Source organism: Cucumis sativus, chromosome 6 (genome assembly GCF_000004075.3).
Source record: "Cucumis sativus cultivar 9930 chromosome 6, Cucumber_9930_V3, whole genome shotgun sequence".
Lineage (NCBI taxonomy): Eukaryota > Viridiplantae > Streptophyta > Magnoliopsida > Cucurbitales > Cucurbitaceae > Cucumis > Cucumis sativus.
In genome coordinates, this window is record NC_026660.2 from 28,292,693 (window position 1) to 28,316,461 (window position 23,769).

The 23,769-nt window shown below is 32.2% G+C and overlaps 3 protein-coding genes and 1 long non-coding RNA gene across 10 annotated transcripts; 2 read left to right on the forward strand and 2 right to left on the reverse strand.

Moving 5' to 3' along the window:
• Positions 1-397: 397 nt before the first annotated feature.
• On the reverse strand, positions 398-5,613 carry LOC101210738 (BTB/POZ domain-containing protein At5g47800). Of its 6 annotated transcripts, none has more exons than XM_031886986.1 (7): positions 5,208-5,613; positions 4,470-4,534; positions 3,119-3,230; positions 2,965-3,034; positions 2,276-2,674; positions 1,262-2,002; positions 398-1,184 (listed from the first exon to the last, which is right to left on the reverse strand). In XM_031886986.1, the coding sequence occupies exons 3-7, from the start codon at positions 3,175-3,177 to the stop codon at positions 651-653; spliced, it is 1,803 nt and encodes a 600-aa protein (XP_031742846.1). In that variant the 5' UTR covers positions 3,178-3,230; positions 4,470-4,534; positions 5,208-5,613; the 3' UTR covers positions 398-650. The 6 variants fall into 6 exon arrangements, with proteins under 6 accessions (XP_031742846.1, XP_031742845.1, XP_004134813.1 ...); XM_031886985.1 differs by having other exon boundaries at positions 3,119-3,335; XM_004134765.3 differs by having other exon boundaries at positions 4,470-5,613.
• Positions 5,614-10,784: 5,171 nt separating this feature from the next.
• LOC101210494 (phosphoglycolate phosphatase 2) lies at positions 10,785-14,538 on the forward strand. Its single transcript, XM_004134764.3, has 11 exons — positions 10,785-11,041; positions 11,129-11,196; positions 11,275-11,367; positions 11,457-11,528; positions 11,760-11,831; positions 12,462-12,521; positions 12,609-12,661; positions 13,037-13,134; positions 13,249-13,348; positions 13,971-14,074; positions 14,166-14,538. Exons 1-11 carry the CDS (start codon positions 10,816-10,818, stop codon positions 14,264-14,266), a joined length of 1,047 nt encoding a protein of 348 aa, XP_004134812.1. The 5' UTR covers positions 10,785-10,815; the 3' UTR covers positions 14,267-14,538.
• Positions 14,539-15,111: 573 nt separating this feature from the next.
• On the forward strand, positions 15,112-23,456 carry LOC116404338. Of its 2 annotated transcripts, XR_004217176.1 has the most exons (4): positions 15,112-16,270; positions 16,339-16,465; positions 19,447-19,543; positions 23,306-23,456. It is a non-coding gene; the product is annotated as an uncharacterized LOC116404338 (long non-coding RNA). The 2 variants fall into 2 exon arrangements; XR_004217177.1 differs by lacking the exon at positions 19,447-19,543 and having other exon boundaries at positions 15,118-16,270.
• Positions 16,614-19,383, reverse strand: LOC101213726 (pentatricopeptide repeat-containing protein At2g04860). The gene has a single exon (XM_004134942.3). The coding sequence runs from the start codon at positions 19,042-19,044 to the stop codon at positions 16,930-16,932; it is 2,115 nt and encodes a 704-aa protein (XP_004134990.1). The 5' UTR covers positions 19,045-19,383; the 3' UTR covers positions 16,614-16,929.
• Positions 23,457-23,769: the final 313 nt, after the last annotated feature.

Genomic DNA, 23,769 nt, shown 5'->3' on the forward strand with positions numbered 1-23,769 from the left:
GACCCAAGATTATATTGATCAATGATATCATAAGTTGAAAATTTCCCACTAATTGAGAGTGATTTAAAAAAAGCAACCATATATTGATATTTAAACTATTTTTATATATTTTTCAATAAAAATACCGATTATAGGAAAATTTTAAATTTATTTCATTTCTTTATTGAAATCTACTGTATTATATTCCCAGCTTACAAATATCAAATGCATTAACCAATCACACGTGAAGAAAGATCTTCACCACATATTAAATTCACCTTTTTTCTTGAACTAAAATATTTTATGGCCTTTGAAATACAGAATTTATTAATTATAATTATCAACATCCAGTACAGTACACATCAGCAGCATGTCCTGTTAAAGACTATAATTTAAAAGTAGCAACAGTAACATTCGATTTTGACAGAATTGTAATTCAACTCTATGTACTGTTTCACACAAGAAATGGAATATTATTACTGTTTGATAGATAGAAATTTTGTAATTGCCCACAATTGAAAGAGTTGCCTATATTAGAGCGCTATGGAAACATATTTTTGAGCCTTAGTTCTAGAACAGTACAAGAGAAATTAAACTAGAATAAAAAATAAATAAACAAGCAGCAATGAGAAATGATCTTGTTTGATCTTCATTTTGTGTATTGTCTGCCTTCATCTTTTAACTTGTCTTTGTTCACCACCATGATCTGATCTGCTTCCTCTTGTTACCATTTTTTTAGAATCTGACTTGCTTAAGAACTTGCTATCCTTGCTTATCTCTCTGGTCCTACAACTCTTCACTGACTTTACATCAAGTTCTGATTTATCATCTTTCATTTCCTTCTCAAGCGGCAGCTTCACATCTGCTCTTTTTGTTCTATGCCCATCTCTCTCACTGCTTTCAGAGAAGGTCTTTCTTTCTCTCACTTCTTTATCGACACTGCTGTCGATATCTGGTTTTAGCTTACCATGATTGTCACTGGTGATTGTCGCCTGTTTTTCGACAGAAATCAGCTGTTTTGCAGTGGGTGTGAAACTTGTAACCTTTGATCCTTTCTCTTGATCAAAGAACAGGACCTGAACAACAGTTCTCAATGGCAATCGCTCGTTCTTTACAGCATGGGCACGGACTTCTGACGATAACTTTTGACAGTCTAGAATTCGACAAAGTCGCTTTTTATCTGTCTTGCTCAAATCAGGGTGTTCCTGTTTCCAATAAAAAAATGTTTTTATCAATCAATGAAATAAGAGATGTCATAAAATATTGAGCAATGTTTTACTACCTTGAGATACATGTTTATTGCCTTGTAAAGATCGTCGTGGTTTGGGCGAGCAATATCTGGCAGAGCTTCAACAAGTTGTATCACTTTAGATACAGGCATATTGATATCCATCACAACCACTCGAAGATATGAATCAACAAGCTTCCCCACCTTTTGAATGTATCTCAAAAAATGACTGTTTTCAGAAGCCCCAGAGTATTGCCTTCGCCACAGTGCTCGAAGACATTCCAAAACCGCCACAACTGAGTCAACATCGTAGAAGTGTGTATTGGAGGTTGACTGCGAAGGAAAGAGTAAGTCACTCACTCTTGCTTCCTCAAACTGCAGACTTGATCTCCGAATTATTTCAGTTTTTGTCATTGATGACACTGCTAAATAGTTTGCTATGTTAAGGAGTCTGAGCAAGAAGCCAACTGAAACTGATCCCCGATCTGAAGGAATCATGCCGACTATTTTCTCGAGAATTTGTCGACTCTTTTCCATATCTTCTTTGCTCTGAGAAATCTTAGTCTCTGAAGGCTTGACATTTGCAGAATCAGGTAGCCAACGACAGGCATAGACGTGCAGGGCTTCCCCGATAAGTTGTGGTGGTAGAATGTATGTAGATCTAACAGCCAAAATTATACAGCGGAACAATTCAATGTCAAGATCTGACAAATCCTCAGTCCACCAATCTTTTGGGACACTTTGGTTGTTCTTTTTCGTGTAACCTGGTCTTGTATAAGTGTAGGACCATGATACCTGCAAAGAATCATCTTATGTCAGTAGCAATTCCAAGAAGAATGAATCCCAGACCCAATTTTTGCCATGTCTATTCCTCTCTCAGTCTAATATCAAGAGCATTGAATGCTACTTCTTGAACTATACAATGAATAAATATCCAAGCTGACATGTATTAAGAATAAGTTAATAGTTGAATTTGTATTAATTCAATAACTTCAAACATTGGGGTTAATATATGGTACTTCACCATTAGGAATTCATCTTTTATCTATTAAAAAATTGCTGATTAACCTTTGAATGTGGTGTTAGGATTTTCTCTACAATTGAATCAATGCACTTTCTGACAATTCCAAGATTCTCAGACCAGTCGGGTAACTTTACGGTGCTTTGTAGGGTAATAATGGAATCCTTCCAGCCAACAAGAATGCAAGAGTGGAGGAAAGACTCGAGCTTCAGAACAAGATTGCCCTTTTCCGCTGCTTCGGTCATGCGGAGGAACTTAGCAGCACATAATGCGGGCACGAGATTATGGGCACTGATACTAATGGTCATTCCATAACAAAACTTAGCACACAGTTCAAATGCTTCTGCACCTCCGGGAACATCATGAAGCTCAATGGTGGCAATGTTGGAATCTCCCAAGTCAGGGCAGAGATGTTGCAAGAGTCCACACTTTGGTAGAAGCTGAAACTGTAAGCAAACCAGAAAATAGAAAATCCTAGTAAAGACAAAATTCTGTGTATATCATTTATATACTCTGCAATCTATGTTCATAAAGAGGAAATGCTTTTGTCTTTGATTACCTTACCCTTTCCCAGTCTAAAAATGATTTATGCTCAGAAAATTCTAAGTTTGAAATTGAAGATCATATCAAGAGAAAGAAAAGGTATTAGATGGGTGAAATGCATCTAAGCGCTTAGATATGCCATCCTCAAGTTATGATAAACAAAACAAAAAATAGACCATTGTCATGCTCCTACCTTGTGGAGAAGAAAACTAAAGTTGTCAATGCATATAACAATATTGCCTGGGACATCAGAAAGAACCGTCCTGCAGTTTACAATTAAGGTGTGTTTAGTCAAGAAATTGTCAGGGTTTGTTTTTGGAGGGTGGTTCTGAATTATGAAATGATACCTGGTAGCCGCTTCAGTATAGAAGGAGTCAGGCCTCGTTCCTAATTTCATAAACTTCATTTCTGGAATTGCCTTTTCTTTTCATGGGTCTTCAGTATTTAACTGTGGAGCGCCTTTCAAATACAAAAAGGTACATTCAATTCTCAACTACGTTGACTGGATGGCGTATAAGAAAAAAGAACAGCCGACAACAGCTTGCTATTGCAGTTATCTGTGCTCTACAGTGTAAAATGAATAGAATAATTGAATGCAGTGGTTAGAATATTTTCTAAACTGTTCTAAATCAACCAGATTCATTGGCATGTACTGCAAATCAAATGCCAGAGTGAGAAATAATGGTTGTGTGCAGCGCATATCGCCTTTTTCTACAGAATGTTAGCTAAAATTAAGTAAATGAGAAAAAAAAACATGTGGATTTAAGTAATCCATCTCTGAAAGCGGAAACTAAGAAAATTCAAATCAATGGGAAAGACAATGGCCAGAACCGTCCAACTTGGAAGAAGTCACAACTCACAATGGAGAAAAATGAGGGAGGACAATGACTTTATTGATGCAGGAGCATTGCATTAAAAACCAAACAACAAACATCAATCGGTCCAATGACAAAAACAGGGAAACAAAACTTTAAAATTTACAAAAAGAAGAGATGATAAGAGAGGAAAAAGGAGGAGGATCAATTGAAGTTGCAAAAAGGAATATGGGCTTTAAACAAGCGAAAAGAAGAATGGTAACACCAAAAAAGTAAAAAACTACTGTTGCTCCTGGTGGAAAAGAATCCAGTATCCTTGTTATAACTTATAAGAAAAAGAGCAAATGCCTTCCCACGATGGATTATTCGCAATCTGACGTAGCAATAAATCAAAGCATTCGTTTCTACAGACAAATGGGGTTAAACAGAGTGTTATAGAGAACTATCGCCGTTACTTTTCCGGAAGGTCTCTGAGGTTCTTCTCTCAAAGGGAAATACAGTCTTATGTGGAATATGCGCGTTGTAAGTCCAATTTTTCCTTTTCTTTTCTTTGAATTCTGGATTTCCTAGATTCTCGACAAGGTTTTTGATTTGTTCTTTTTGTCCGTATTGTATTGGAAGCATTCTAAAAACGTCCACACCAAGCATAGTGTGGTTAAAAGTCTTCTTCCGAGTAAAACAGAAGAAAAATGGAAGGTATCTAAGCTAAATTGAAGATTCATTTAAGATATTGCCTATTAAAGTAAAAGGGTTTTGTTTATTTCCACAAGTCAAAAACCCATTTACTTTATTTCACTAATTGACAAAATTACTACCAAAACTGAGGCCCTGAAGTAAACTTACAAATTAAATCTAGCAAGAAAGAAGGGATGAGAGCATTTACCTTCAGAGAGGCATACAAAATGAGGTTGAAAAGGTCCAATTCCAGAGAAAGGGACACAGTAAAAGCTGCAGAAACACAAAACAAGCCCAGGTGATCGGAGGAAACAACTGAAAAGCTCCGCTGATTCAGATTCAACCACACAGCGCCATATGTTATGATGCAGAAGATGAGAAAGCCTTAATGGTGAAAAGGGTTAGGAAATCACAAGCTGATTTATTCAAATTTTATGATGGAAAAAAATGGGTGTTAAAAATCTACTGGTGAGGCACGCCAAGTAAAGGCAAATTGGGCATTGAGTGCATGGGGACAAGGAGAGGGACATGGGTTTGGAATCTCCTGATTAGTCAACCTAGTAATAATCTAAAGCAACACTATCATAAACCGCTTGAAGATATACACAAGGAAAATGTAATGAGAAAATTAATGCAGGCAGTCTTTAGACAAAATGGTGTTCTAATCATAAATCTCCAAATGAATCATGCATAATCAAGATCAGGGAAATTGATATGCACTGAAGTATTATTTCAGATAAACAGTCGTAAATAGTTGAAGTTGATCTACAAAAGGTTACGCCAAAGAGATAAAGCTGAAGTTCACTGAAAGTCAAAACTGAAACAGGGAATGGAGATTATAAAGTGAGAATTGAGATAGAGAAAAACAAAAACAAATTGCAGAGGTGGGGTTAGGGCTAGGGTTTAATGCTCTATAGCTAAGAAGAGGGGGAAAAAGGAACTTTACTGGGTCCCTGTGATTCTCGAGATTGAAAGATCGCCAATGGCAGCCTTCATCATGATTCCCCCCACTAACTCCGCTGATTCTTCTTCCATTAATCGTTGGTTGGTTCTTCTTGATCTGCATGTCGGCCACGTGTCGCCGGTTGTATCACTCTGACGTTGGATTACTCTTCTTTTTGTTGGTGGTTTCGGAGGCCAATCGCAGACAACTCTCTCTCTTTCTTTTCAACTTGTGTCGCCTAATTTCTCCATGCGCGAGCGGAACTGCCGCACCGCCGCCGCCGCCTGCGGCCATTCTCCGCCCGGCGGCGTTCAAACAGTGACGCGAACTTCCTGCTGAATAAAGCTTCTCCATCGTCTTTCTTACAATTCCATCATTGATTTGATTGCTCAAGATCATGGAAGCTTTGCCCAATTCGAATGTAATTTATGTACTCTATGACCCACCGTTTTCTTGTTTACTTTTCTTCTTTCTCTTTCTTTTATTACTACTTTTGTTGTTTTTTAATTACCTACTTTTGTGGTATTCTTCATATTTATTTTTTCATAAATAAAATAAATTCATTACTCTATATTTATCCTATTTTAATTTCTCTACTTAAGCCATAAATGTTAAAACTAAATTTAAGGTTTATTAATGGTAAGTAGTGTCAATTAAAATTTAACCAATTTAAAATCATTCAAGAGAAATATGTATTTTAACGTACTCAAAAATAAAATTAAAAAAAAAAAAAAACTGTAAGTATAATTTCCATTAAACAAATTCTTTCATGTTTTCCTTTAAAATCCCATCATTTTAATTTTTATCATCGTATGCATGTTTTGTGATCTATTCAATGGACAAAAAAGTTCTTTTTAACAAATTCACAGTAATTGATCTATATTTTCTTTGTCCAAACATCATTTATAAATTTACAATGAAATTTAGAAAATCATATCAAATAGGAAAATTGTAAAAAATATTTACAAATATAACAAAAATTTATAATCTATAACGATAGATCTAGTATGAAATTTCGCTATATTTTGAAATCATAAATAAATTAGAGAGGATCGGATAGATTTTACTACCTAACATTACTTTATTTGATGTATTATTCAAAATACAATAATAATGTTTTTTTATTCCATTTAAAACAAATCTAAACTTTCTATCAGCTCAAACAAAACCCAAAAAATCAAAGGAAGAAAGGGAAACTTTTTCTTTTAACTATTTTATTTTAAGGTAAGAAGGGAGGCAAAGATGATTCATTATTGTATTAGATAATTGATAACCTAGTTGATAGCCTAAAATCCATAGGGACTTAGGCTTTATAGTTCTGACTTCAACTATGCCTCTCATTTTGCAATATATTTTTATAATTTCTATGATTTGGCCTGTTGAAATTAAATTATTAAAGCATCATCAATCTAAATGTATCAAAATTGACCGACATTAATATATTTATTTTGTAACATATGATGCTATTTTTACTCTAATATGTTGGAATATCAATTAAAATAATTTGATTACGATCTCCTCCAATCTTTGGGATGGATGTGATTTTTTTCTCTTTTATTTGACTAAGGGTCACTATGACATTTGATTAATAGTTAAAACTATTTTTGCTTTTTTTTTAGTTAGGATGCCTTCATGTTTGATGTTAGATATTTGATTTCTTATGTGGTATAATAAAGATAGATGTAATAAACAAGATTCGAATCCAAAACCTTGGAACTTTGAAAGGCACCAATTAGTAATAATAAATCACTATTTAATATATTATAATACGACATTTCAAAATTGATATTAAAATACAAAAACCAAGAATGTGAGGGAAACATACTCCAACTCCGTAATAAATATGTCTATGTTGCTTGAGTTAACTTTCTTACGTTAATTATAAAACATAGGATGTGATTATTACATTATTAATCTAAACAACGTTCTTTGTGGAGAACTGTATAAAGGATATATGAGATAATTTAATTCTAATTATAAACCATAATATATATATATATATATATATATAATTAAGTCTATTTGATAACTGTTTTGTATTTTGTTCGTTAGTTGAGTCTATAATATTTTACATATTTTTATATATTTATATATAATTAAGTCTATTTGATAACTGTTTTGTATTTTGTTCGTTAGTTGAGTCTATAATATTTTACATATTTTTAAAATATTACAGTGAATTTTTAGTTAAATTTAAAAAATAAAAACACTTTTTTTAAAGAGTACTAAATCATAACTTTATGATAAAAACTATTGTAACCAAATATCCAATTTAATATTTTGTTTATGATCTTTAAGAAAGAAAAGAAAGTCTAATTGTAATTTATATCTATACCATTGAGTTTTCCATACAAAATTAATAAAAGAAGAATAAAAAAGGAAATGGAGTTTATTGGTATTGTTTTTTATAGAAGAAAAATATGGTTCTTATCATAATTATATTGTTCTTACTGTTTATGAGAATTTGATTGACATTTTAGAATCACTTGGCTCTGCCCGTGTTTTTCCCTTTTATTTGATTATTTAATATAAATAAACTTGAGGTTACACCTCTAATAAATTTGTTATTAGATAAAATATAATATAAATTTTTACTATATTTGTAAATACTTTTACCAATTTTTCATTTACAATAATTGTTTTTTCTCTAAATTCTTTGAATTATACCAAACAAAATATGGATTTATACATGCTAGATCGATTTGATTTGATTGAAAACAACGATCAAAGTTTTAAAGATATACTTGATACGAAATTAAATGTAATTAGATATTATACTAAATTTTTAAGAAATAGTGCACCACGTATTAATAAAATAATTGGCCAAATGTGTGAAGTTGTTGAACATCTTCTTAATTTGTAACGAAACATAAGTTAATTAGCTCTAAAACGAGCATGTAGAGACAACTTGTATAAAAATAAATTTTAATGTTAGTGTTAATCATTTCCATATTTTATTTTTCATAAAACAAACAAATTATTAGTCGTTTTTCTATTTAAAAATACCAAACTATTTACCTAAGTATCTAAATTTCAATTGAATAGTAGTCTGGTAATGTATTTTTAATCCTATAATAATTTAGCCTCTTAAGTTTTAATTGATGGTAATTTAGTCATGTATTTTTAATCCTATAATAATTTAACTTCTAAAATTTATAAAGTAACAAATTCGAGTGTAACATATATTTGGTAATTTAGTATGAGAGCAAAATATAGAGTTTAAGAAACAAAATATGATTTAAATCTATTATTTACAAAATATTGCTTAATAGTGTTTATAAACTAATTTGTCATAAATTTAAAGTACATAATTTAGACAAAATTGTTATAACATAAAGTTGTAAACAAAAAAATATTCTTTGAAACAAACTAAAGACATAACTTAAAAGACTTTTGTTACTGCACAATATGAAGATTTAAAACTTCTACATTTTTAACCTAGTCAGATTAATTTTCAAAAATATGTTTTAAATTTTTGGTGTTTAAGCTAAGTTGTCAAAAACAAAGAAAAAATTTGATATAATGTACACAAAACTATAAATATAATATACAAACACACATACACACACATTGGTTTAATTCCATGACACAATTCAAAACTTTATTGTTGTTATTATTTAAAACATCCAAGCCAAAGCACTTTAATAAATAGAGAATATATTGATGGGATTGTGATTTAATGATAAGGGTAGTCAAACTCAGCTCCAATATGATGAGTTTATTGATAATTTGGTATTAAAAAAAAGGGAGAGAATAAATGAATGAATAATTAAAGCAAAGAGATTTTGATTGGTGGGGGGCAACCACATAACATTGTTGGCTCATTGGGGTATCACTTTGTGTTTACAAAATTAGAATTATTTTTTGGTATGCTTTAACTTTAAGAGAGAGAAAAACAAAGGGGCCCTTCTCCAACAACTTCAAACCAAAGTGTAATTAATTAAAGTGCCATTATATTTTTATTTCGTTTCTTTTTTAAAGCTTTACCTAATTATTTTAATTAACAATGCACCCTAATGATGTTTCAAAACAGTCTGTGATTGTTTGCCCTAATTTCCCAATCTCTACTACCCATCACCCAATTCTTCTTAGCTTTTGTGCCTCTATTTCAAGCTATCAGCATGGGGTACTTTAGGGAGAAGTTTTGAGTGAAAGATTGGCATGGGTATTAGATTGACCCATCTTGCTCAAAGTTTATCAAAATACACTGCCAAACCTAATCAATTCGGGTTAAATTTACCTTTACTATTTCAAAACTTCTTTTTTTCTTTACTTTTTTAAGAATAAGTAACTTTGTTATGACTTAAAAGAGAAAGTTATATAAAAATTTATGAACAAACAAAAATTAGGGTTGGTTTGGATTCAAAAATATATTAACACATGATAATTCTCATGTTGTTGATTGTAATAATAATACAAGATGTGGAATCAATTACTTTGAATTCTTTTTTGGAGAAGATTAATCCAATGATATTTCGAAATAAAAATAAAAAATTCAATGATCGAACTTGATCATACTGTTTTAATAAAGTGACTATTGATTATGTTAATTAACTATTGAAATATTATTTGTAGGTCATATTTGTATACCTTTATTTTATAATATATTCTCATTGTATATAAATTAAAAGCAATGATTTACTTCTTCTTTTTTGTTGAAAAAAAACACTGATTTACTTTTTCCTGCTCAGTACAAACTTTTAATTAAATTCAAAGTTAAAAAATAAATTAACCATCTAAATATATTTTAAGAGAAAAATACAAATTTGTGTTTAGTATCAATTTGATTCATAAATTTGAAGGTGTTATATTCTTATTAATTACTCAACAAGTTTTAAAATGTCATGATTGTATTTGTGAAATTTGATTTTTGTTTCGAAAATCATTTTAACTTATGTTTTTTTTATTAAATACTTATTTTGTTGGTAGTGTTAATATAAATAAATAAATTTTAGAAAAATTATAGTTTGTTGAGTTTCATTGTTTTTCATAAATATTAAAATTAAATTAATTTATCAACAATAACATTGCAATAAATTTAATAGAAATGGAAGTTAGATGTGTAAATCTTAAAATTAGAGACCAAATTGAAATAATTGTATAAATATAAGGTCACGTTTATCAGATATGAATTAATACAATCATAATGAACTTGAATCCTAATCGTAAACAAATTGTTTTTTATTACATATACTCAAAATTATGAATTTTGTAAAATTTATTAACGTTACTATTATTTCCGACCTTGAGAATATAGCAATAAGATATTAGTATCGGATAACGGTAACTATAAATACGTTAAAATTTAAAAAAAAAATAGCTACAACAATAAGAATAATTATATCAGTAATAGTAATGATAGAACATAATTATCAAAACCAAACCTAATGAAATTGAGTACCATGTTCTCGTAAAAGAATATTGCTTTAAACATTATTTTTTCATTGTGACCTAAATTCAAATGAAAATCTAAAAATAAAACATTTTGAAATCGAAGTATTATTTTTCATTTATTATTTGATCAAAATAGAGTTACAAATTTACACGATTTAAATTTGAAAAAACATTAAAAAAATAGCAATTTCCACCGTCTTACGATGACCAACGACGGATGAAAATAGAACGAATGTACAAATTCGACGAACCAATAATCGAACAATCCTCCAAGAAAACTACAACCATTCGATTCGATCGCCACTCCCATTCCGTACCTGGGTCCTGTCGTTCTGCTGGAGGTATGAGCTCAGTCGAAATATCCACCGAACCCCAGCTGCTTTCCTCCGCCAATGCCCGGAATCTGTTCGATTCCGTTGAGGCCTTTCTCTTTGATTGCGACGGTATTCCACATTTTCCTTTTCCCTAGTTTCCCTCTCCGCTTGCTTCATCGTTAATGATTTATCGATTGCGTTCTTCTGATGGGTTAGGTGTTATATGGAAGGGCGATAAGTTGATTGATGGCGTCGCTGATACGCTTGAAATGCTTAGGTCTAAGGTGGATTTTTCTTGATCTTATTGTTATCATTCGAACTATGAATGATTGTGTTCGACTATAACCGTCGTCCGTTTACAGGGGAAGAAGTTGGTTTTTGTCACTAACAATTCGGCGAAATCAAGAAAGCAATATGCAAAGAAGTTCCATTCCCTTGGAATCTCTGTTTCAGAGGTGGATTAGAATTTTAAACGTTCTCCTATAGTGTTGGGAAGGAACTGTTTTGCTTATCTAAACTGTTGTTCTTATGACTTCTTTTGTAGGATGAAGTATTTTCCTCCTCTTTTGCAGCTGCCACGTTCTTGAAAGTCAATAATTTCTCCCCAGAAAAGAAGGTTTGTCTATGTATCGGTTTGATTGGAATAACTTCAACTGTCTTTAAGATAAACATCAGCGTGGGTAGGATTAGAAAATTTATTGATCACGTAGTTTGCAGAATTCATTTCCCCAATGCATGGTTTTAAACCTTCCAGATTTCTTATTTGTCATTCTGTTGTTGCGTTTTATATGCCTTCTTGGTGGCTAGCTTGTCTTAGTAAATGGGGTCTCTTCTTTTCTCTGCGCAGGTCTATGTCATAGGCGAATCGGGTATCATAGAAGAGCTTGAGCTTGCAGGATTCACTGGAATTGGTGGTCCAGTAAGTAGATAAGACAACTACCAATTAATGGTTTTAAAATATTTTCTTTTCTAACTTCATAGGCTTTTGAGTTAGTTCGTGATTTAATAGCTTTTAAAGCAAGCCTCCCCAATTAATAATTATTTTCACTTGTTTGGCCTTCTATAAATTTCCAAGTCTCTCATTGTCAGAGGGTGTTGAAATCTTGACATAATTGAATTTGCATAACCTTCGTGTTTAAGCTTTTGTGTTGATTGGTTATTTAGCACTGGACTACTGGACTTTAGTTTATGTGAGTCTTATCAAGTAATGCTCAATAACTTTAGTTTACCTATTACATGGTCTAGCGACTGGAAATGATATTTCCAAGTATCTCGTTCGAATAATGATCAACAACTTTAGTTTCAAAATTGCATTTAGCTTTTGGTATTAATTAGTCTTGTAGTTGTCTTTATTGGCATTCACAGTAGTTGAAACTCGACTGCAATTTGTATTAAAATTTTACTGAAATCCTTGTTTGGAGGTGATTTTTTATAGTTGTGAAGGTGACTTTTTGTAATTTCAAGAAGTTTACAATTCTATCGATATCTTCTCCTTTAAATAGTTGAATTTTGATAAACTTTTCTCAAGTGCCTTCCAACTTTGGTGCAGGAAGATGCCAAAAAAACTGCAGATCTCTATCTAGATTGCTCAATTGAGCATGACAAGAGTGTAACACGACATATTGGCTGTATTCTAGTGAGCTTTTGATTCCACTTTCTTCCACATACAATTTATATCTGCCGTGTGATGTACCAGGTTGGAGCAGTTGTGGTTGGATTAGATCGGCATATTAATTATTACAAGCTTCAGTAAGAAAGTTCAAATCCTGCCCAATTTGTCCCTAGTCCCATCCTCTTCTTGTTGGCTTCTACAAAGTTGATCTTGTTTGCCTTAAAAAATGCAGAATCATAAGCTATTCTAGTTTTAACGAATGGACTTGTCCAACTTGACTATTTCATAACTCCTATTAATTTGATTTGGACACAGACTAGATTATGAACCTGTTTGAAATGAGTTAAAATATATTTCTTTAAAGCACTTAGGACCCTATATCTTGTGTTTGTTGCCTACAGAAGCTTTCGATATGGTCAATTACTGCACTTGCTTCCTTGTTGCTATTCAGTTTCATATACATGGCATTTACATAATCACTCAACTATGGAGTTTTCTTTTTTCACCATCAGGTATGCTACATTTTGCCTTCGTGAGAACCCGGGATGCCTCTTTATTGCTACTAATCGCGATGCCACGGGGCATTTAACTGAATCACAAGAAGTCCCCGGTACATTTTCTGCAAACTGACTCTTGATTCTTGCCAGTTGCCGTCTCAATCAACTTGATGGAATGCTGTTTCACATTGGTTGAATAATTAACTTTGTTAATTCTTTTGATTCAGGTGCTGGTTGCATGGTCAGTGCAGTGTGTGCATCGTCTGAGAAGGAACCCATTGTGGTCGGGAAACCATCAACATTCATGATGGACTTTTTATTGAAAAAGTAAGATAAAGCTATCTTGAACTCTAATTCTTTTCAGCATTTTTCATAGTTTTCAAAGCTTAACGTTGAAAACATTGGTAGAAAGTAGATTAAAATTTTAATGGTAGAACTAGAAGAAGTGTTTATAGGTTTAATTTTAAAGAAAAACCTAAATAGACCCTAAACTTTCAATGTACCGAATCGGTTCATGAACTTTCAAGTGTCTAAACTTTCTAGATTATATTAAAGAGATCCGTGAATTTTCAAATTTGCGTCCATTGACCAATAGATCCATTAGACATAAAATTCAAAGTTTTATATAACATATAATTAAGTCTGTTGGTGATGTATAATTAAATTTGCCTTCAATCGCCGGCTCAAATTTTTGAATGAATTTGTGGTTTAATATTTAAAAAAATTGTAAATGTCATAATCTAAGAATCTATTAGACATTTTCATAAAGAACTATTAGACAGTAGATACAATATTTTTTTATTTGAAAAAAGACAATAGATACAATATTGAAAGTTGAAGAATCTATCATATACTTTTAAAAGTTCACAAACACCCGAACCTCAAAGTTAGAGACTAAACTTAGAATTTAATTGAAAAGAAATAACTCATCGTGTGTTTTGTTTTTCAGATTCGAGTTTGGTTGCTCTAAAATGTGTATGGTCGGTGATAGACTGGACACAGACATTCTCTTTGGCCGGAGCACAGGCTGCAAAACACTTCTTGTCTTTTCAGGTTTGGACTTCATTTCTGTTTCATTTTTCCATCAATGAACTGTAAAAAGGAAAAAAAAAAGCATTATTCATGAGTACCACAACTATGGCAGGCGTAACAACTCAATCCAATCTTCAAGATTCCTCCAATCATATTCAACCAGATTATTACTCATCCAAGATGTCTGACTTGTTGGAATTATTGGGTCCATGATGAAGATTGTTGTTGCATTTGCACCAAAACTCCTGACTTATTAGTAGATCAGTCACAATAAAGCCATTACTTTTAACTGTTAGATGCACAGTCGATTCAACTATATGTATTTTGTCTAGATTATAACAATTGTAGCCATTGGATCTCTTGATGATGGATTTGTGGGGTTAGCCGAATCTCATTTTTCTCCCATGCACATTGAATAAATTATGATGGTGTATCATTACATTACTCTGTTTAAGTTCACTCTCACTTTGCTAGTGGTTGTTTTACTGTATGTGGCTCAAGTAAAAAAATTTAAGCTGGTATCTTATTGATTCATTGTTGAGTATTCAAACTAAAAGGGATACCAAGAAAAAGAAAAGTCTCGACAAATTAAGTCAACGAATTGAATTGATATCAATTGCTCAATTTGGGGTGTTGATTTGGTAGTTAGAAAGCTTGGAAAGTGTCAAGATTTAAAATATTGGTGTCGATGGAAATTTTGAATCTCAATTTTATACAAACGGTTGATGGAAATATTTTATGTCGATGGATGTTTCTAGAAAAGACGAGAACAAAAAAAAATCTATTTTTTTTCAAATTGATAATTAAAGAAATTTTTTTAAGGAAAGAATAAATTTATAATGGCTTAAGGTTTAAAATTATCAATTATTCATATTATCCACATTACTCATTTTTTGTTTCATGGTTTGTAAGTATGATACAATAGAAATGTTGATTCATTTTTCGAGTTTGTGAAAATTTAATATAATAAGAATGATAAAAGTTAATTCATTTCTATTATTAATAAAATCTAAAATTTTGATATAGCGTGTAAATATTTTAATTTATTTTACTAATTATTATAATAGCTGACGAAGGCTTATAAATAGAAAAAAATGTTTTACCTTATACAAGAAATACATACACAATATTTCTTAAATTAAGAAATAGTTGTACATAATAAAGAAATTTCGAATTTGGCGCGTTTTTCTTTCATTCTCCACATTCATCTTCTCGCGAGGAAGAAGAAGCGATGATTGAATTCGGGGACCTCAGTCCTCGCAATGCGCCGATGACAGGGATCCTTTCGACTCTTTCAAGGCGTATTTCTCTTCGATCACAAGAGCATTCGGTATGTTCGTATCTGTTTTTCAATTCCCCTTATCTTCCACCCCGAATGGCTGAATTTTCGTTTTCGATTTCTTGATCACATGAGATATCTCATTTGCATATTCGATGGAGTAGCAATTCTTCGTAATGACGATTAGTTGATTGATGTCGTCACGGACAACATTGAAATACTGTTGTTTGAATCGTTAGCTCTCTTTTCCCGCCCTAGCTCTTATTTTTAGGTAAAGATACCTAAATTTTGATCCCAACTATTCGTCAAAATCAAGAGTTCTAGAAGCAAATTTGTTTCAGTCTGTCTATTGAAATCTCTGTTTCAGGAGTTAGTCATATGAGCTAAAATGTTCTCTGCAGTTCGTGGGGATTCCTCTCTCTGGTGGCTTCGTATTTTATGATGAATATTCTCCTCGTTTTGCCGGCTACCGAGTTACTAAATTTCAATTGTTTTCTCAGAATAGATTCGTTTTCCCGCAGCATGCTTAAGCGTAATTATATGATGTCTATCACCCACAACGAATTTGAAAGTTGTTATGTGACGAAGAACATTTTCTATCAAATTTTTGTTCCTCTAGATCAGTGATTGAAATCTAAATGAATAGAGGTCCAATTTGAAAGTTGGTCTAGGTATGCACTGGGAGAACATTTTATATCAGATTGTGTTCCACCAGACCAGTGATCTTTGATCACTGTAATTTTGACGGTATTCAAGAGGAAAATCAAGAAGCCATTGTCACGTGCTCACAAAGTTCACTTGTCAAACTTCGCAACCCTTCAAGGCGAGAAAGGAATCGTATAAAGCAACAGCTATAGCTGGATTTGTGGGTCTTGGTGATCCAGTAAGTTGATAACTGTCAAGACAAACAGCTCATAATTTCCTCTGATAAATTCGAGGTATGATACAACTATACAACTTTTCTGTGTTCATCATTTTTACTAATTTTGCATCGAAACAATTTTAGGCCTGGCTGGCTTTTGATGAGTGGCTATTCTATTACACATCAAGTTTGTTACCTTCAAGGCGAGGAAGGAACCATAAAGAGCTGCAGCTGGCTGGATTTCGTAGGGTTTGGCGATCCGGTATTCAAGGTACGCTGCAATTTATACAATCTTCATTAATCTTGCTAATTTTGGATGAAAACAAATTTGGGTCTCCGTTGACTTAGGCTGATAATCTTCGATGAGAGAAGAAATTAGAATTCCGTTTTCTTAAATTTTAACTTTAACACAAGAATACTTTAAAATAAGAAGCAATCTCATTCCAGTGCATGAACTTGAGATAGGGTTTACGTCTTATATTCATAAATAAAATTCTATCACACTTGTTTTTGTTTCACTGTTTATACATATTCTTTAATAGAGAACTTTTTACTATGATTAGACAATGAATAATTTTGTGTCAATAGAAGCTAAACAATTAAATCACTTGACTACACTTGTCCAATGTCCACTACACTAGTCCTAGTATGATCAGAATGAGGGCTTTAAAGTGAAATGCAGCTGCCACTGCGAAGGGTATCCAGTCGAATAAAATTTTCACAAGTATGAATCGCTTACACAAGGCTAACGCCTGAACAACCATCTTCTCCCATTTCTCGCATCATCTTTCTGATTCTTGCTACATCATTCCACCTTCTTGATGCTGCATAAAGATTAGACATCAACACAAAAAACCCCCCATTTCTACAGTTAGAGAAAAACAACTTTTTGGCCACAGATTCACCAAGCTTAACTTCCTGGTGAATGCAACAAGCACTGAGCAATGCTCCCCACACAGCAGAATCTGGATTGGTTTCCATGTTCTGGATAAATACAATTGCCTCTTCAAATAATCCTGCTCTACCAAGCATGCCAACCATGGATGCACAGTGCTGTGATTCGGGCACGATACCAAATTTTTTCTTCATGATTTTGAAGTATTTTCTACCTTCTTCAACAAGTCCTCCATGAGTACAAGCAGCTAAAATTCCTGAGAAAGTGATTTTATTGGGCTTTATCCCCTTCTCCATCATTTCGGTGTAACAGAGGAGAGCATGATTGTGAAACCCAAATAAACCATAACCAGAGATCAGCGAGTTCCATGAAGCTAAACATGGCTCTTTCATGCTCTTAAATACATTTTCAGCAAAGTCCATTCTTCCACACTTAACGTACATGTCTACAAGAGCAGTCCCAACAAAACCCTCCAAGTCCAGATTATTTCTTAGAATATAGCAATGAAGTATCTCCCCAAAATGCAAATTCCCATTTTGGCAACAAGCAGATAGTAAACTAGCTAGTGTAATTGAATCTGGCCCATAACCTGACAATGTCATTTGGGAAAACAAAGCCATGGCATCAATTGACCTTCCTGCCTGTGCACAGCTAGATATCACTGAGTTCCAGCTGCTCAGTGTCTTTTTGTGCATCTCTTGAAATAAAGAAAACACTGCATCAATATTATCGAACTTTGAATACATGCTTATGAAGCCATTAGCAACCAAACAATCAATAATTAGCCCACTCTTTACACCATAACCGTGGAAAGCAAGTCCAATGCCAATGTGATCAGGATATGTAAAACCTTGGATTATGCCAACCATTGCAACAGCATCTAATTTCATATCTAAATGCTGTACAATGGAATATAGCCTTACCACAGATCCCATATCACCTTTCTCAGCATAGTGAGAAATAATCGCAGTTAATGCAACCAAGTTTTTCTTGAGTTTTGACATATAAATCAGTTCCGCTAGTTCTATATATCCACATTTTACGTAGGAGCAAACTAGGGAGGTAACCACGGAAACATTTTCCACAAGACCAATTTTGGTAGCATAACAATGAATACATCCTGTATTTGCATTCGCAGACAAGATACTCACCATAGTCACCGAGTTAGCATTGACACTTTCTTCAAGCATTTGCTTGAAAACAAGCATTGCCTCCGAAAAGAGCCCATTTTGGCCGAATGCCCCAATCATGGTATTCCAAGAAACTACGCTTTTTTCAGTAATCTCTCCAAATAAGAGTTTCACCCCGTCTAAATCTGCACATTTACCATACATCGATACAAGAGCATTTTTCACTTGGGAATCCAAATCAAGGCCAGCCTTAACACCTAATCCATGGATGGATTTACCTTGGACAAATAATTGTTGGGTACCACAGGAAGGCATTAAACTTACCAACGTTCTCTGACAAGGGTCGAACTCCCTTCTGCGCATTTCCACAAATAGCTTAAACGCGTCATGGCTATTTCCACATCGTGTGTACCCAGAAATCAACGCATTCCACGATACAACATCTTTTTCAGGAAAATCATCAAACAGACGTTGAGCAGCTTTAACAAAACCCAATTTTGAGTACAAATCGAGAAATGCAGTACTAACATACAAAAATTGGTCAAATCCCCATTTAATGAAGTGGGTTTGGAGCTGATTAGCCTCCGCTTTTTCATTCTCAGAACAGAACGATGGTGCAAAAGAAGAAGTTGAAGACGATACAACGAAGGCTTTGATGAGTAAGGAGAAGGTAGAATCATTAGGTTTAACCCGATGTCTTAGGAGCTCACGGAAAAGCAACAAGGGGGGAGTAAAACATTTTCCTTCGACGTAAAATTTGAATGCAGAATGGAAGGTAGTTAGGGAGAGAGTTGCCGGGTGACCTACCGAAGATGTAAATTGCATATTACTGGGCGCCCGTTTGGGCGGTTCCGCACCTATGGAAAATTATGGAATGTGCATGTTTTTCTTTTGCCGTTGATAATTGGTGAATTGATTTAAAAATTAGATACAAATATTGAAGATGGTTTACATTAATGTACAGTTTCATGTGGTAGAAACTACAAACTAAGCTTGATGAACATCAATTATTTTGCCTTTGATTTTGCTACTTTGTCCACTGTTTAGAAAACTGAAAACCTAACATGTAAAACCGAACTTTTCTGCCTTTCTTTCTTTCTTTCTTCATAGAATATTGGTTTGGATCTAGGTTGGTTCAAAAATTGAGGAAATCGACCAAACTATCACCCTACTGATATAGTAAACCATTTGAACAAAGTTATGTACAATGTGTATTTTGTAATTCAGATTTCAGTTCAGTTGGAGAGTGATAAATTGGGATATGGACGGAGGGCATGGCTTTAGTAATTATAGGCTATGGAACTACTCTCCAATGTTTTTTCAGGTTTTTATTCCATCTCTACTTTTCAATCAACCTTTGTGTGCTTAAACAAACCAATTAATTCAAACTCAACAAAATCATTCGTACCAGATTTGAAAGTATCCAACATGACAAAAAGAGTCATTATGTCCAAAAAGAAAAAAAGCCCCCCCTCCAGAAAAAAAAAAAGAAGAGCCATTGAAATGATTGGGAACAAACATTTTACAAATTGATACTCAGGTTAATTCTTCTACATAGTTTAAAGGAAAAGGAATTAAAATTTGATTAAAGAGAGAAAAATATATCGATATTTAACTTCATAAACTCAACAAAAGTGTATTAAATTTCATTGTACAGTTTCAAATTCATCAAAAAGTATCTTAAATTTGATAATTGTTCGCATGTAACTTGAATAGTGTGGTGAATTTATTTTTTGTTAAATTTTGTTTAAAGAATTACTCAAGTGAAAAAACTTTTTATCAATTTGATGAATAATATATCTTTGATATGAAATTAATAGGACTTCAAAATTACAAAAATGATATTAGAGTTGTTTTTCTTTTTTTAAATAAAGGTTATTAGAGAATTTTGGTGTTTAATGGTTCAGTTAACGTGCGTTTGACAAACAATTCAGATTTTGTTTTTAAAAATTATTTTTAAATTATGTAATTCAAACCGTGCAATTTTTTAGAACATTTTTTTAAATGTTTTTATTGTATCCAAAATATGAATTTTTATATTTTAAAAAGAAAATTAAATTAAATTAGATACAAAGTTATAAGCTCAATTCATTTTTAAAAATATAATATGTATTTTGTGATGTATTATAAATTATATAATAATACAAAATAACAATTATATAAAAATTTAGGTTAAATGACAAATTTGGTCCCTTTAATTTTAAGTGGACAAAATTTAGTCTATTAAATTTGATCATAAAAAGTACTAACTTTCTCAAAAAAAAAAAAAAAACAATAATAATAATAAATTTTGCCATTAAGCTCAATTTAAAGTTTTCTTGAACAGATATTTACAAAGTTTTATTTTTTAAAAAAATCTGGTTAAAACAAGTAGATGAATTAGAAAAAAACTAAAACTAAAAATAAAAATGACAACATTGATAATGGTACGAAATTGGAAGTCTGAAAATATAATACATAATATAAAAAAGTAATCGTGTAGCAATAGGAAAGCGACCCCAATCTGAATCTGTTCTGTAAAAAGACGTTGGGCTGGGCTTATGGCTGGAGCCCATGAAGATAATAAGCGGTGAAAAGTAATATGTCCTTAGCTATACCCCTCTCTCGTGTCTCTCTCGTCTCTTCATGAATCATCTGCCTCTCTCTGTCTGCTTTTTCTTTTTTCCCCATTGCCAAGTAATTTCGTAGCCTTTCCTTTTCCTTAAACCTATGAATTACATTTGAAAACTTTAAGCCTCTTTTTATTCTTATGCCTATCCTCTCTACCTCTCTACCTCACTTCACCACCTTTACCCTCCCTTTCCAGCAAAAGATACCCACTTCATTTTTTTTTGTAATGCAAAAGCTTTCTCAAGCCCAATGAACCAATATTATAATTAATTAATTAAAATCACTCCATTTTGAATAAAAAAAAGTTATGTTATTTTTTAGTCGAATTGGAAGGGAAATATGTAAAGGGTGGTTTTGAAAATTCAAAAAACAGGGTTCCCATTTGATTTTACTGTATTGAATTGAAGCATCTTCCAAGATGCTTCGAACAGTGTAGCCTTTGAGGGAATCGAAAGGTGGGGGGGAGGATCTAAGTTTAGCTAAAGGAATATATTCCATTGTCAATTTCCTTTTTTTTTCTTTTTTTTTCTTTTTTTTTTTTTAAAAAGAAGAAGAAGAAGTGTAGATTCAAAATTAGTTTATTAATAAGGGAGGTGATGCCAAGTGTCTCCATCTGATTTTACATCCCCTTTGTCATCTTTAAGCTACTTCCTATTTTATCAATTAATAATCAGATGAGACGAGGACCACTCTACGTTGCTTAAATACTATTTCTTTTCCTCTACCTTCTCTCTATCTCTCTCTATATTCCATTTCTTTTCTCTTTACCTTTGGACTAGTTGAGTTTTAGTTTTTACAATTTTAAATTTACATAATCTATGTGTTTTCAATCCTGTCCTCCAAATTTATATATCTTTTTTATACGAATAAGTTAAATATTAATTATAACTTTTTTAAAAAATACAGAATTAGCTTATGTATTTTGAAATTTACTTATTTTTAGTTATAATTTAGTTAATGATTTTCAAAATGTTTGCTTTAAATTAGTCTTTACATTTTATATAATTTGCGTATTTTGTTGGTACATTTAACATTTTAATCTTTAAAATTTTAAAAGATGAACTTAAAAGTTGTGTCTACTCCAAACTAAAAGTAGAGTAATATTTAAAAATTGGGCTAAAGAAGGAAATAAGGAGTCTTTGGGGAGTATATTTTATTGTTTCCCTCTTAGATTAAGATTTCAAAATGAAGCGTAGGCACGTGGGAGAGGCTGAACAGCTCGCACCTCTAAGCATGGAGCTGTGTGATTCTTAATAACTTTGTATAATTTATATGTGAATTTGAATTCCAATTGCTAAAAACAATGTTCACTCAGTAATAAATTGGCACAAACACGAAGAAAGGAGAAAGCTTTCGATTTTATTGGTGGATTAATATATCTCCATTACACACACTTCCATTTCCTATTATAAACCATATAGGTTACCAATAAGGTAACAATTTAGACTGCCCTTTCTTTTTCTTATAACTTACTTTCAAACTCATCTTCCATCTCTTTTCAAAGACATTTTCTTTAGATGGATTGAAAATTATAGTAATATGTCGACACGAGAACCTAGATCATGTCACGTTATAGCTCTCATGCACTTTGCATCGATCCATTTTATTATCTAACTTAAATTGTCACTAGTAAATCAACCACACACTCTGCTACCTAAATTAGTATAGAGAGGAAGTTTACTTTTTCCCTTACAGGATGCCAGATGAGACTATTTGGTACGTTCTTACTCTAACGTGTATGCCCACTATGTCATGAGGATTGTAATCCTGGGACCGAACTTGGATGGTCGTCTTGAAATTCAAAGATTTGATTTTTTTTTTTTAGATTGTCGTGTTCTCCTAATCGAACGTTGTAGATTTTGTGGTTTGTCGAGGACAATGTTAAAAAGAGTATAAAAGAAGAAGAGAAAGGAGTAAGAAAGAAGTAGTTGGTTAGGGAAAGTATGGAAAGGTTTAGTTAAGAAGTAGATTAGAAAATGGGGGAGGTGAAGTCAAAGGGCACTAAATAAAAATTTTCTTTTTGTGTGGAATGTGATTTTAGAGTGGGACTGAATTGTGACTTGAATCGGTAACGTTGTCCACGACCAAGAAGAAACAAACGTAAGTGGGTATCAAAAGTTGATTTGTTGTCTTTTTTTTAGTTCTCTTCTCAAATATATATATATATATATATATATATATATATATATATATATATATATAAATTTTAATGCATGCTTTCCCACTTTACATTATTAATAAATATTTCTACCTAAAATTGTTGTGAAAATTAATCAAAATCGGTCCAATAATGTTGACAGGGACATGCTTAATTATATTACCTTAAATAAAGATGGAGACATGTTTTTTAAATTAATTAATGGTGTTAGACTAATTATCTATATATATATATATATAGTTTTAAATTTTTTAAATTGTTGGTCTTGGTTAATTATGATTGTACAATTCCAATTATTCACTTTGCTTCTGTAAGCAGACACCAGTAGGGAAAAAAGTGGCAGGAATTTTGGAGTATTGCTCTAATTTTCTGAGTCAAATCAGAGTCTTACAACACATCGTGGCTTGATTTTGGAGGCAAATAACTATTCTTTGTTGACAAACATGGTGAATATATTCGAAAAAATCAACAAAAAGTAAGTTTGCCAAATCCATATTTTATGAACATATATACTTTCTCTCCTATCTGAAGTTATTCCTTTTATATTTATACCAGTTGAAAATTACCCTTTTCTCTTCTATGTTTGTTAGAAAAATCTAATTCAGACCTTATCTCTTTGTTTGTTTTTTTCCTCTTATATTGCAAGTTTTTAATGTTGCAAAAATGATTACATCAACCAAATCCTTCAAATTTAGATAACTCATATTTATTGTTTTAGTTTTTGAAATGTATATCTCATCTACTTAATAAAATAGTTTATATTCTACCTCTTAATTTTGATC

Excerpts from the sequence above, each read along its gene's own strand:
- LOC101213726 (XM_004134942.3), bottom strand. The coding sequence starts at position 19,044 with ATGCAATTTACATCTTCGGTAGGTCACCCGGCAACTCTCTCCCTAACT.
- LOC101210494 (XM_004134764.3), top strand. The coding sequence starts at position 10,816 with ATGAAAATAGAACGAATGTACAAATTCGACGAACCAATAATCGAACAA. Across the intron at positions 11,042-11,128 it reads CTTTCTCTTTGATTGCGACG|GTGTTATATGGAAGGGCGAT; the intron begins GTATTCCACATT and ends CTGATGGGTTAG. Across the intron at positions 14,075-14,165 it reads AACACTTCTTGTCTTTTCAG|GCGTAACAACTCAATCCAAT; the intron begins GTTTGGACTTCA and ends CAACTATGGCAG.
- LOC101210738 (XM_031886986.1), bottom strand. The coding sequence starts at position 3,177 with ATGAAGTTTATGAAATTAGGAACGAGGCCTGACTCCTTCTATACTGAA. Across the intron at positions 3,035-3,118 it reads TATACTGAAGCGGCTACCAG|GACGGTTCTTTCTGATGTCC; the intron begins GTATCATTTCAT and ends TGTAAACTGCAG. Across the intron at positions 2,675-2,964 it reads TTAGTTTTCTTCTCCACAAG|TTTCAGCTTCTACCAAAGTG; the intron begins GTAGGAGCATGA and ends GTTTGCTTACAG.